The sequence below is a fragment of the Gossypium arboreum genome, chromosome 10 (genome assembly GCF_025698485.1).
Source record: "Gossypium arboreum isolate Shixiya-1 chromosome 10, ASM2569848v2, whole genome shotgun sequence".
NCBI lineage: Eukaryota > Viridiplantae > Streptophyta > Magnoliopsida > Malvales > Malvaceae > Gossypium > Gossypium arboreum.
In genome coordinates, this window is record NC_069079.1 from 119,457,543 (window position 1) to 119,469,571 (window position 12,029).

General features: G+C 30.7%; 1 protein-coding gene across 2 annotated transcripts; it reads left to right on the plus strand.

The window, feature by feature from the left end:
• Positions 1–1,528: 1,528 nt before the first annotated feature.
• LOC108487065 (glycosyltransferase BC10) lies at positions 1,529–4,279 on the plus strand. 2 transcript variants are annotated; one of them, XM_017791291.2, is made up of 2 exons: positions 1,529–3,064; positions 3,803–4,279. In XM_017791291.2, exon 1 carries the CDS (start codon positions 1,966–1,968, stop codon positions 3,052–3,054), a length of 1,089 nt encoding a protein of 362 aa, XP_017646780.1. In that variant the 5' UTR covers positions 1,529–1,965; the 3' UTR covers positions 3,055–3,064; positions 3,803–4,279. The 2 variants fall into 2 exon arrangements, with proteins under 2 accessions (XP_017646780.1, XP_017646779.1); XM_017791290.2 differs by having other exon boundaries at positions 1,533–3,064; positions 3,800–4,279.
• The last annotated feature ends 7,750 nt before the right edge of the window (positions 4,280–12,029 follow it).

Consider the following 12,029-nt stretch of genomic DNA (forward strand, 5'->3'; position numbering starts at 1 on the left):
TGTTCATGGTTTGGGTTTAGAGTTCAGTGTTCGAGGTTTAAAATTTAGTGTTCAAGGTTTCAAGTTCAGGGTCTTGGGTTTGGGGAAAAATTATTAAAATTATATATCGATAACATGGAAAAAATTATTAAAATGTCATTAAATAATTGAAAAAGGACTATGAATAATATGGTGGGAAGGGTCCATAAAATAATTTATCAGATCTAAAATAATGTATCATTATTGATTGGTAAAATTGTAATGTGTTTTAATCTTTTAACAATATTTAAATTAATATTTAATATTTATTTATTTTAATATTTTGTACACCTACATTTAAAATATATACATATTCACAACTAAATAAAATTTTAGAGATTGTAATTATATAATTAAATTATGTTTATGTATAAATATAATTGAAAAGCTAAAACAGTTAAATGTTATACTAAGATATTGTATTGATTTTAATGGTGCGGTGATTAAAGTTATTATCGATACATGTTTGACATAAATTTAAATTATATTACTTACCCTTAATATTGTATTAAAATACTCAAATATAATGATGGAAATGATATAAAATGAATTGATTTTTTACTTACTCGACCCTCCTTGAGTTTTATTTGTAGATACTCTCGAATTTTATTTAATACATTAGTTCCCATATTTTTATCAACTTTGTCTCTACTCAATCTAATTCTTTATAAATCATGTAATTATAGAACCATTAAAAAAAAAAGGTGTACTAACAATGGAATGTTTGGTAAACATAGCTTTGGATTTTTTTAGCCGATTTGGACATAAATAAAAAATTGGGTAATTAAATCTTCTAATTATAGTATTTAATTAAAGGAGATTTGCAAGAGCTTGTTAAGCTAAAACCTCTAAAGCAAAAAATTTAAGGATGTGTAACTCTTTTCACAGCTGATTGAGAATGAGATATTAGGAATGACATATCTAACCATGCTTGCTCAAAATTTTCTTGAATATTTATGCACTCTCTTAATTTATTTTCAATTTACTTGTGAAAATGATTTATTATGCAATTTGACAAATTTATTCAGAGTATAACATAATTATCATTAATTTACATACTAAGAACATTATATAATTATCATTAAAAGTATAGTTTACAGTTATATCGATACACTATTAATATTTATCGGTTTCCACAATGTTAATATTTGCAAATTAAGGAACTTAAGAAATATTTTTTTAAAATTTTAAAATATTCATCAATATATATTGATAATGGATGTTTTAATTTTTTGATAATAGTGTTTTATTTTAATTATTTCACCTACTAAAGTATTATAAATAAAAAATATTTAATAATAAAATGTAAAATGTCTTTATTTGTCATTTTACACATATCAACTTTTAACTTTCATCAAATTTTATTAAATTTTTTAAATAAACAATTAAATAGAATCAGCTGATCAAATCTATTAATTAAATTAGTAATAGCGGATATATGTTATAAAATCTTTTAAAAATAAGAAATTAAAAATATAAATATAAAAATAAAAATAAAAGAGGTACCGACAACCGTGGGTCATTGCGTTGAAGTTTAGAAAACTATGGTGATAGATCGATATGGCATATCCATCAGATCGATATCCGCCCCAATTTCATCGTCGTCTTCATCCGTTCTTTAGAAAAAGTAAACACTAAAGTATTCATAGCTGATAAAAGCCCCTTAGCAGCTGACTGTGACACTGCCCCACCATCACCATCCCATCATTTTCACTTTTTTAATTATGCCCCTTAGCCTCCTTTTTTTTTTTTTTTAAATTCCTTCATCCTTTTCTTCTACCTCACTTCTTTTCATCTAAAGTTCACCAAGCATGGTTTCCATCATTCACGTCATGAGCTTTAGTAACCAATCTTAGATCTTTGCTTTGCTTTCACTTGTTCTTCTTGTATATAAAAACCCATCACCTCATGACCTTACACTAGATTTGACTTGAAAATCCCAAAGCAATGATTCCATCTTCATCGTCATTATCGTCTCCGATTGTTTACGCTTTGACCCTTTTCGTTTCTTTGTCCTTTCTTTTACTCTTTGCCCCTCAAATCCTTCCTCTCGGGAAACACCGGCAAGTTCCGATCTCTGCCCAGGATGAACTCGACGATCTCCATCTCTTCCGTGAAGCTATCACGGCGGCATCATCTCGTGGTGGCTCTTCCAAGGTTTCCCATCTGGGTACTATTAACCCCAAGCCCAAAATCGCTTTCCTTTTCCTCACGAACTCGGATCTCGTGTTCGCCCCTTTATGGGAACGTTTCTTTGAATCGAACGATGGTCTCTTCAATGTCTACATCCATGCCGATCCATCTACCAAGCTAAACCCCCTACAGTGGTCAATAAAAGCCAACTTCATCGCTTCCAGAAGAACAGCACGCGCCTCCCCGACGCTAATCTCCGCCGCCCGGAGACTCCTCGCTAACGCCATCATCGACGATCCGTTCAATTTGTACTTTGCACTGGTGTCCCAACATTGTATCCCTCTCCATTCCTTTAAATACGTTTACACTTCCCTCCTCGGCAACCCATCATCGGCAACCAAAGCCTTTTTGACTCAACGTTCGCACCAAAGCTACATCGAGATCTTATCCGATGCGCCGTATCTGCACAACCGGTACGTCGCTCGTGGCGACGGTATGATGGCACCCGAAATACCGTACGATGAATTCAGGGTGGGGTCCCAGTTCTTCGTGCTTGCCAAACGACATGCTTTGCTTGTGCTAAAAGAAAGGAAACTATGGAAAAAATTCAAGCTCCCTTGCTTAGATTTAGAATCTTGCTACCCTGAAGAACACTATTTCCCCACATTGTTATCAATGGAGGATCCTAAAGGAAGCAGCCATTACACATTGACGAGAGTGAATTGGACTGACAGTGTCGATGGTCATCCCCATACATACCATTCGCCGGAGATTTCGCCGGAGCTCATTCACACATTGAGGGAATCCAATTCGAGTTATTCATATTTTTTCGCTCGGAAATTCTCACCGGATTGCTTGAAACCGTTGATGGGTATCGCCAAGGACGTCATTTTCAGAGATTGAACTGAATTTGGTAAGCTTCCTTAATCAATTTCAATACTTGCAAAAGATGGTTTTTTATTTGACTGAGTTAACTCGTTAGAGACTGAGTTGAATTTTGAGAGTCCAATTGATTTCCGTTTCTGTCGTAGTGATATGGTTTGGTTGGTAAGTTAACAAGTCTCCACAATTTCAGGCTATAATTGCAAATGGGTGTTCATTAAAGTCAATAAAATAACAGTTTACCATTACACAGTTATTTTGATTCGGTTCTAATCGAATCAATTTCAAATATTAAAGATAATTTAATTGAATCGAATTGAAGTTTATTTTTTTTTATAATTTTATCAGTCGAGTTATTAGTTTAATAAAATAAAATCTTAATTCACATTGATTTTTGTAAATAATTTTAGTGGTTCAGGCTTTATTTATTGAAATAACCTCAAAGTAGGTACAAGACAAAGACAATTTCAAAGGTGCAAATTTGTCTTGAACTCTGAGTACAGAGTTTAATATATTTTTTTCAGGGGATGGAGGAGTGGATGGATAGTGTTTGTAATTAATTCTAATTTAAGCTATAATCTAAGTTTATTTTGGAATGATTGATGCCAACATTTTTTTGTATAGTTTAAAAAAAAATGTTGATGTTCACATGAATCAGTCAACAGCTAATGCAATTTGTTTGTTATTAAATAGATTGTGTTCCCTAAATCTGATTAAAAAAAATAATATAAAAAAAAGGGTACTGATGTCATGTGATTGGTTTCAGCAGGTGAGGTTGAAGAACATGGAAGGCTTTGGACTTTGAGAAACAAAGTTGGTGGTCTTTGTGTTCTATTGTACATAAATTGTTTTTTTTTTATATAAAAAATGAGTTTTTCTTTTTGATCTTAGGTTTAGTTTGAATGGATAATAAGTTTATTTTCGATGAAGTTAAAAATAGCGGTGACGGTAAAATTAATTACTGTAATTGTGAAATAAAATATTTCACTATATTACAACTATTGTCCATCTAAAGGAAGGCTTAAATAGAATTTTATTGGAAAGATGGGAAGGTAAAGGGGGCCAAAGAGTGGAGTTAATGGAGAGAAGCAAAGAGTAAGGTTTAAGTAAACATTGCTTCTTGATTTTGTGGTGTGTGGGTGTAGTTATGAAGATCTCCCATTTGCTCTTTTCCTTTTCCATATAGGCAAAAGCCTCTTAAATTGTAATTATGTATCTTATCCATACTTGAGAGTTGAGAATGAAATTTCTCTTTCATTTTCTTTTCTTTTCCCAAGTTATGAAAATTGAACACCCACTTATATAATATAATATATAAAATAATAATTGTGAAATGTTTTATTATATCAATAAATGATTGAAAAAAGTGAAAGTAAAATTTTTTCTTCGATATTTAGAACAAGTTTAAAACTTGAATTCATTATTGATGGAGGAGTTTTATCTAAATACTACTAACGAATTAAGATACTGGTTATACCAAAAAAGAAAATATTTTGTTGACTGAGTATTCTATTTGATTGGCACACATAATATTACATGGGTTTGGTTGGTTGTCTTGATGGGGATTTTATGTATGATATTAATAGTATGAATAGTTGCCTAAACTAAATTAGGGCATTTCAAATTTTGTTTACATATGTGTTTTTTATAAATGATTAACTCAAATTTGTTTAAATCTCTTTATACATATAAATATTATTTTTATTTAATATTAAATAATTTTATATATAATCATTTCTTTTACCATTCTTATATATATTTTATTAAAATTTTAAATATAAAAAACTTTAACATTATTTTATTTAAAAACATTAGGAACTTAGCAGAATCTTGTACCCGATCCTAAACAAGTAACACATGTTGATAGAAGCTCTTATACATCTTGGTAATGATGTTCCTATTCCTGAATCACTAGTTATTGTTAAAGATATTGCTGAAAAAGTTTTCTTTGAACAAATTCATGAGGGGAATCAAGAAGTTGAATCTGAGGTAGAGGTTACCTCAGTTGCAACTGGCCTTGCCGCTTGGAGAAGAACTAGGGCTGATGTTACTGAAGAAATAAGTCTTCTTATGTTTCAAAGAAGAATGTAGGGAAAAGGCAAGGAGCCACTATTTATTGATGCTCCTAAAAAACAACATTGAAGAGGAAGTTGTCTGAATCAGAATATGAGTAAGAAATAGACATTGAAGACTATGATCCAATTTTTGAAATTACTACTCAGATGCAGAGTGTTCACACTAAGAGGCCAAATGTACCTTCTTCTTCATAGAAGAGTTCCTGAGATGCTTTAAAAGGCTGCCAGTGAAGCAAGGTTTGAGCTTATTCAACCAAAAAGGAAGTTTCTCAATCTTACATATGCCAAACGGATGAAGGTAATGACTAAAAAAGGGTTGATTCCCTAGATAAACCTTGAAGAAAAAGGCTTCTATGACAATGACATTGATGTATTTCTAGAGCATGAAAAACTACTTTTCTTTGTGAGGTACATAAAAACTTATATTAGGAATGTAGTTTAGTGTTGTATGCTCACCTGAAGAAATCTATTAAGGATTCATCTCACAAGCACCACATTAAGGTCTTTTTATGAGGTCACTTTTTCACCTTCGATCCTGGTAAAATTAGTGACTTTCTCTATCATCAATGCATGGATGTTGTTCCACTGAAGGAACTGTACTATAATGAACTTACTGTATTGCTGTCAAACAATGTAAGGACTGCATATCTTAAAGACAATATTTCAAGGCTTCTGAGCTTACTCCTACTTACACTGCTCTTCATGCCATTGCCACCAAAAATTGGCTTACAGTTAGCCAACGAAATGTGGTAACTAAAATGATGGTCATGTTTTAGCATAAGATTGTCATATTCACCCCATTTGATTTTGGGTCAGATGATCTTTGATGAGATTACAAAGCATGCTAAAATGAAGAATGCAAGTCTTTCTCTACCTTTTTCCTTTTTTAATCTTCTAGATCCTTATGCAACAAAAGCCTTAGGTTATATCTAAGGCTGAAGATGAACCTATGCTATCCGAGTTGAAGTTTTCTTTTAAGTGGAAAATTGGAAAAAAAATGCCACAGTAAATGCCGAGAAAGCTATAAATGAGAATGAAGATGATGCTGAGCCTGCCACAGACCCAACTGCAATTGTCTCCACAATTGCCAAACCTTCCCAGACTGCTCAGAACAGATTAATGCAACACCTGGATGAGGAGATTGCTTGTCTGGATAAAAGCATCCAATACCTAGAGAATCATTAGAGGGTGCTTCATCGCCAAATGACTAGAGCTCAACGCTATAATCTGGATCTCCTTGCCCAACAAAAATAATTACTTTGGTAGTTTTTGAATAAAAAATGGGGAAGAGGAGTGCAACAAGGGGAGTGAATTGATATTTTTCTACTGTTGATTGATATTATGATGTTTTTTGGTGTTGCTTTTGATAATACAGAACCTATGGAATTTGGATGATGATATTTCTCCTTTAGCTTACCATGATTTTCTTTGTCTTGTTTTTTAATTATTAATGGTTTGATACTTATTTATAATCACAGTTAAATTGAATATCCTTGCTTGAATGACTACTAAATGTTTTTGTTCAAAAATTACTAGAGAGGAAGATTATCAGTGATGATTTTACCTACTAGTTACAACCCCAATTTCAACTTAAGAAATAACTGACACTAACATAAAACTTGACTTGACCGGCACAGTTTGGACCTTTGTTTGATGGCTTGTTATGCTTAATCGTGCAAGAAGCAAACAAAGGAACGATTGGATTGAAGATTTTTAATATAATCCAAGTTTCTTTGTATAAAACATGGGATCTTAATGAGAGTTCGACATTTGAGTAAAGCCCTGACATTATAAGGATGATTACTGAAGAGTGGCTAGTTTAGTGAAATATGTTATTGTAATTAATTCTAACTTAACAAGCCATATTACTCTTGTATAAGAACAAGTAAACCAAATTGAGTAAATCAGATTATATCTAAGCTTTTAGAGGTTAGAGTATAGGGGTGAGGTTGACATTTGATAAGTGCGTGAGGCTTAAATTATAATTTGTACTCGTTGATTATAGTGGACTAACTCTTTCCACAAAGCTGCATAGATGTAGGGGGTTTCTAATTTACATAAACAAACCTTTAGTATCCATATTTATTTTTCCTGTAATAGTGACTTAGTCCAGTTGTAACTTAACATATATCTAGACATAAATTTGATAGGACAAAATCAACAATCTAACAAAGTATTATAAACTTTTATTGATATGTCTCCTATAATTATTTGATAGGTGGAGTTTTTTAACTCGATAAACGAGGTTAAAAATAATCATATTGTATTTGATTAATATTTAAAAAATATAAATTGACGATTTCTTAATTCCGTTTGTAAAGTTAAAAGATTTGTATTGTCAATATATCAAATAATAAAATATTATAAACTTTATCGATACTTGAGAAGTGCATAAATTTCAATTTATTTGTGATAATTTTCCTTTTGAATTGTGCTATTTAAGTTCTTAATTATTTTATGTTGACTTGTATTTGATTTTAATGGAGCAAGGGAAAGAATCGGAGAAAAATAAGCTTAAAAAATAATTTTGACAAGTTTTACAATTTGGACTTTTAACTTGACACTACTTTAATATTTTGGCCTCGAACTACAAAAATTCGATTTAAGCCCATAATATACTATTTCGTAGAGAATTGAAAGATCTTACTTGACTTATTTCATGAATTGAGGAAAAAAAAAAAAAAAAACTAAGAAAGTGCCCAAACATGACATAGAAGTTCACGAGACAAAATCTACCAAAAACTTTAAAAACTTGCTTTAATTTATTAAGAACATTTTGTTTTTCTTCATTATATGAATTTTGCTTTATAAATACATAGTTTTAGATTTAGAATTAGATATAGCTACATTTAGTATTATTTTATTTTTCCTTTTTTTTCTGTGAGTTTGATAAATTCTTTTTTAGTCAAAGAGATTTCGAGGTTTTGCTTCTAAAAGCTTGTGATATCTAATTTGTTTTTAATGTTTCTTTATTCTTTGGTATTTTCATTTATTTTGATTTAATTACAAATATTTTGGTTTATTGAATAATGGATCTGTATTTAATAACTTAGCATATTTGTCTTCTTAATTAGAATTGTTTAATTACTCTAATAGTTGTGTTGAATAGCATGATTGAGTACAAGCTGCACATTTAATTCATGTTATGTAGATATCTAATTTAGTCTAAATAAACTTTGTTTGTGTGTTTGTTGGCTAGAATTTAACCTCTTTCAATTTTTAAATCTATTGATAAATTAAATCTTAGATATTCGTTAGAAAGTTATTTATCGATAACAGAAATAATCAATGGTGTTAATATTGGTTATCGAGAAGGTAAAAAGAGATTGGTTGCTAGGTGTTCGTTAGTAACTATAACCCATTTATCATAAAATATTGAAATTTATCTTTATATCGATGATTAAACTCATGAATCAAAATTGAAATTTTGTCTTTAACTAGATTCTCATTAAATTGATTTTCTTAAATTTTATTTTGCGATCTTTACTTTGCATAGTTTTAAACTAGTTTTGTATCCGTATGCGATGCACGAGTTGATTGTGTGTATTAATTAAAAAATATTATATTAAATTATTAAAAACTGTAAAATTTTTATAACATTTTATAAATATTGTTATTGAAAAAGTAAAATAATATAAATATTAACTTTTGATGATGATGATGATAGTTTAAATTGTAATCAATATAAATTAAGATAAAAAATTTTAATATTTAAAATAAACTTGAATAATTTCCCAATTATGAGTTCAGTTGTACTCTTAAAAAGAAATAGAATATAATTTAAAAATTAAAAGAGAAAAAAACTACGTAATGAAAAGATGTATAGAAAAAGAAACTATGCTCCTTCAGAAAGAAGAAGAAAACACAATTGGTAAGTAAATTAATAAATTAATATGATCTTTCTCATTTATCTATTAAATAAAAAATATTTAATATATTATATATGAAACTCAATTTTCAATAATTAAAAAAAAAGTGTACTAATGAAAGAGTGAAATTTAAATTATAGGAATTTGAAGCATATATTTATATTTTTCTATAATGGATATTAAAATTATATATAATAACTTAATATTAAGAATAAATTAAAATTGGATAAAAGGTGTATGTTTTTATATTTTTTTGTGTAATCTATGACTAAATTCAGGGGAAGTAAAAAAATTTTGGGGAGTCGGCATTAAGTTTTATATTTTATGATAGTAAAAATATAATTTTATTATTTCAATAGCCTATATTTTTAAAAATTTAAAGGATTAAATCAAAATTTTATTATTTTTGGGTGCCAAATTGTAGTTTTATCATTACTAGTTTAAAATTTTATAAATTATAAAGGAACCAAAATAGAATTTTCTATTTTAGGAAGACCGGACCCTCCCAGCCCTCTAACTCTGCCCTTGACTAAATCAATTATAGCAAAGATTATTGATATATTTGATCATTGTTATATGAATGGATATTCAATATTGATATATTTTTATAAGGAAATTAAATTAAAATAATATTCATTTTAGTCTTTCATCAATAAAGACACATGACAAATAATTAACATGCCAAATGACAAATTCTTAGACATGCCACATAAAATTGTTTTCTTTTATTGTAACATCAAATTGTTAAAGTGTATATATATTAGATGTAATTTTAATTTTAATTTCAAATCTCTTTGTTTTTATTTTACTTTTTTTATTAAATAAATAAAATTATCACCCGCTCTTGTAAATCTCACTCTATTTATTATTTATTTTATTAAGAATTTAATTTTGTTGGTTTTGACGCTATACTATATAATATATATAAACCACAAATTATTATCTATAAGAAAATAGAGGGAGGGTTGATTGAATCTTAACTCGATTGACATTAGTATTATTGTCAGTATAGGAGAACATAAATTCGAATACATTGAAGCGTATTAGCCTCCTATTTAAAGGTTGGAGGGTCATAACACTTCCTCCTTTACAAATGTACTTAACTAGTTACATGCCTACATTTTATCGTGAGATGCAATCATATATCTAAGTAATTTGTGATGCATGGAGTTCACTAACTAAATTATATTATGCAAAATGTTTGTTTATGATTTAGTCGCTACCAAAGAGGAACATTGACACAAAGTGCAAGTGTTCTAATCTGGGGCTGCAAAATTCCACTCTATAGCAGCTGTGATGGGCACCTTTTATCAATCATAACTGATATGTTTCACTGCCTAAATTATATTATGAAGAATGCTTTAATATACATGCTATAAAACGACAGGCATCAATCACGAGAAACACATAGTTTTGCATCATTCTGTTGGAAGGGCTGGTTTCTCATATTTACATGTCTTAAGAACAAAAAATGATGGACCATAAGCTCTCAACTTTTACATGTCCAATCAACAATAGAAGAAACTAAAACATGTACTGAGTTTTTAATACACATGGTATGTCTCATCATCTAATTTGAGCAAAAGGTACGTGGGATATTTTGGACCACTTGGGTCCACTATCCCTTTTGCACCGTTCTTCTAGCAATGCACATCTCGAGCTCACTATATGCAAAAGCGAAGCAAGCATGTCATTCCCCAGAAGAAATTTGAGGTTTGGGCAATTGTCGATGCTCAAGGACTCCAAAGAGGTGAGGTTACAAGAGCCATTGGAGGATCAGATTTCCAGCTTTGGGAAATTCACGATGTTGAGATGGGTGAGAGAGGAGGGTAGTGCCATTCCTATCTCATCTTGTGGAAACGATACTACATCTGAACACCCATTTGATATCCATAGGGATTTAAGAGAGGTGAGCCTATGCAATCCCCACTCAATCATCGGCTTACAGATATTGGATCCTTCAATATTAAGTGATCTGAGATTGGTAAGAATATTACCCCCTTCTGGGAAGGATATTGCACATTTCAACAATATTTTATTGCTAGTTCTTCTAGAGAGTTGAGGTTGTGTACGCCCTCAGGTAGACCTTGTAGTAGTTCACAATTTGCAAGGAGGAGCACATTGAGGTTTGTGGGGAGCAAACCATTGTCCGGAAAGCAAATCAAATTTGAACAGCTCCATATGTTTACGCTCTGGAGATGCTTGAGCTGGTTCAATCCTTGCGGTAGATCCTTAATCATATGACAACTAATGATATCAATATATTCCAGACAAGAGTTATCTTGAACTTCTCGAGCAATGGACTCTAGCTTTGAACACCATTTTAGCTTAAGTTGCTTAAGCGTGGAGGGCAACGAATTCTTGTTTATTCTCTTTAGAGATTCACAGCTGTAAATCTCTAACTCTTGAAGAACACATGCATTGCTGGAGTTGACATTTTGATCTTCATCCAACAACAAAAATTGCAAATTTTTGCAAAAATAAATACTTAGCACTTTCAAGTTCCAAGGCAAATTGCTCATTTCAAGAGAAATCAATTTTGGGCAATTGTAAAGCTACCATCGTAAGTGATGAGAAGAAATGCAAGGTTGTTGACAGCTTTTCTAGCCTTCCAAACTTCTTTATCTTCATTTGCTTAATGTTGCAAGGGATCTTCAGCTACATTAATTCTTCTACTTGCGGACATTTTCCAATACTCAAAACACCAACAGACATGGATTGAGTTAGCCATCCCCAATTGTTCTCTCGGAAAGAGCACACTCCTCACAATTGTTCTCTCGGAAAGAGCACACTCCTCACAACAATCATCAATCTCAAGGGATTCCACTTTTATTGATCTTAACATCAAACATTCTGTTGCACAACTAAACTTGGAAATACCTGAAAATGAGACTCTTTTTAATGAGCTATCTTCCGCAAAACCTTTGTACACTACCTTTTTGCACCTTTCAATTTTCAGCTCCGAAAGCATTGGAAAGTTTTGAATTGGAATTATCAATTTCTCACAATCACTAACTGTAAGTTTTTCTAAAGAAGAAAGATGTTCCGGCAT

Coding starts and splice junctions, on each gene's coding strand:
- LOC108487065 (XM_017791291.2), top strand. CDS start 1,966: ATGATTCCATCTTCATCGTCATTATCGTCTCCGATTGTTTACGCTTTG.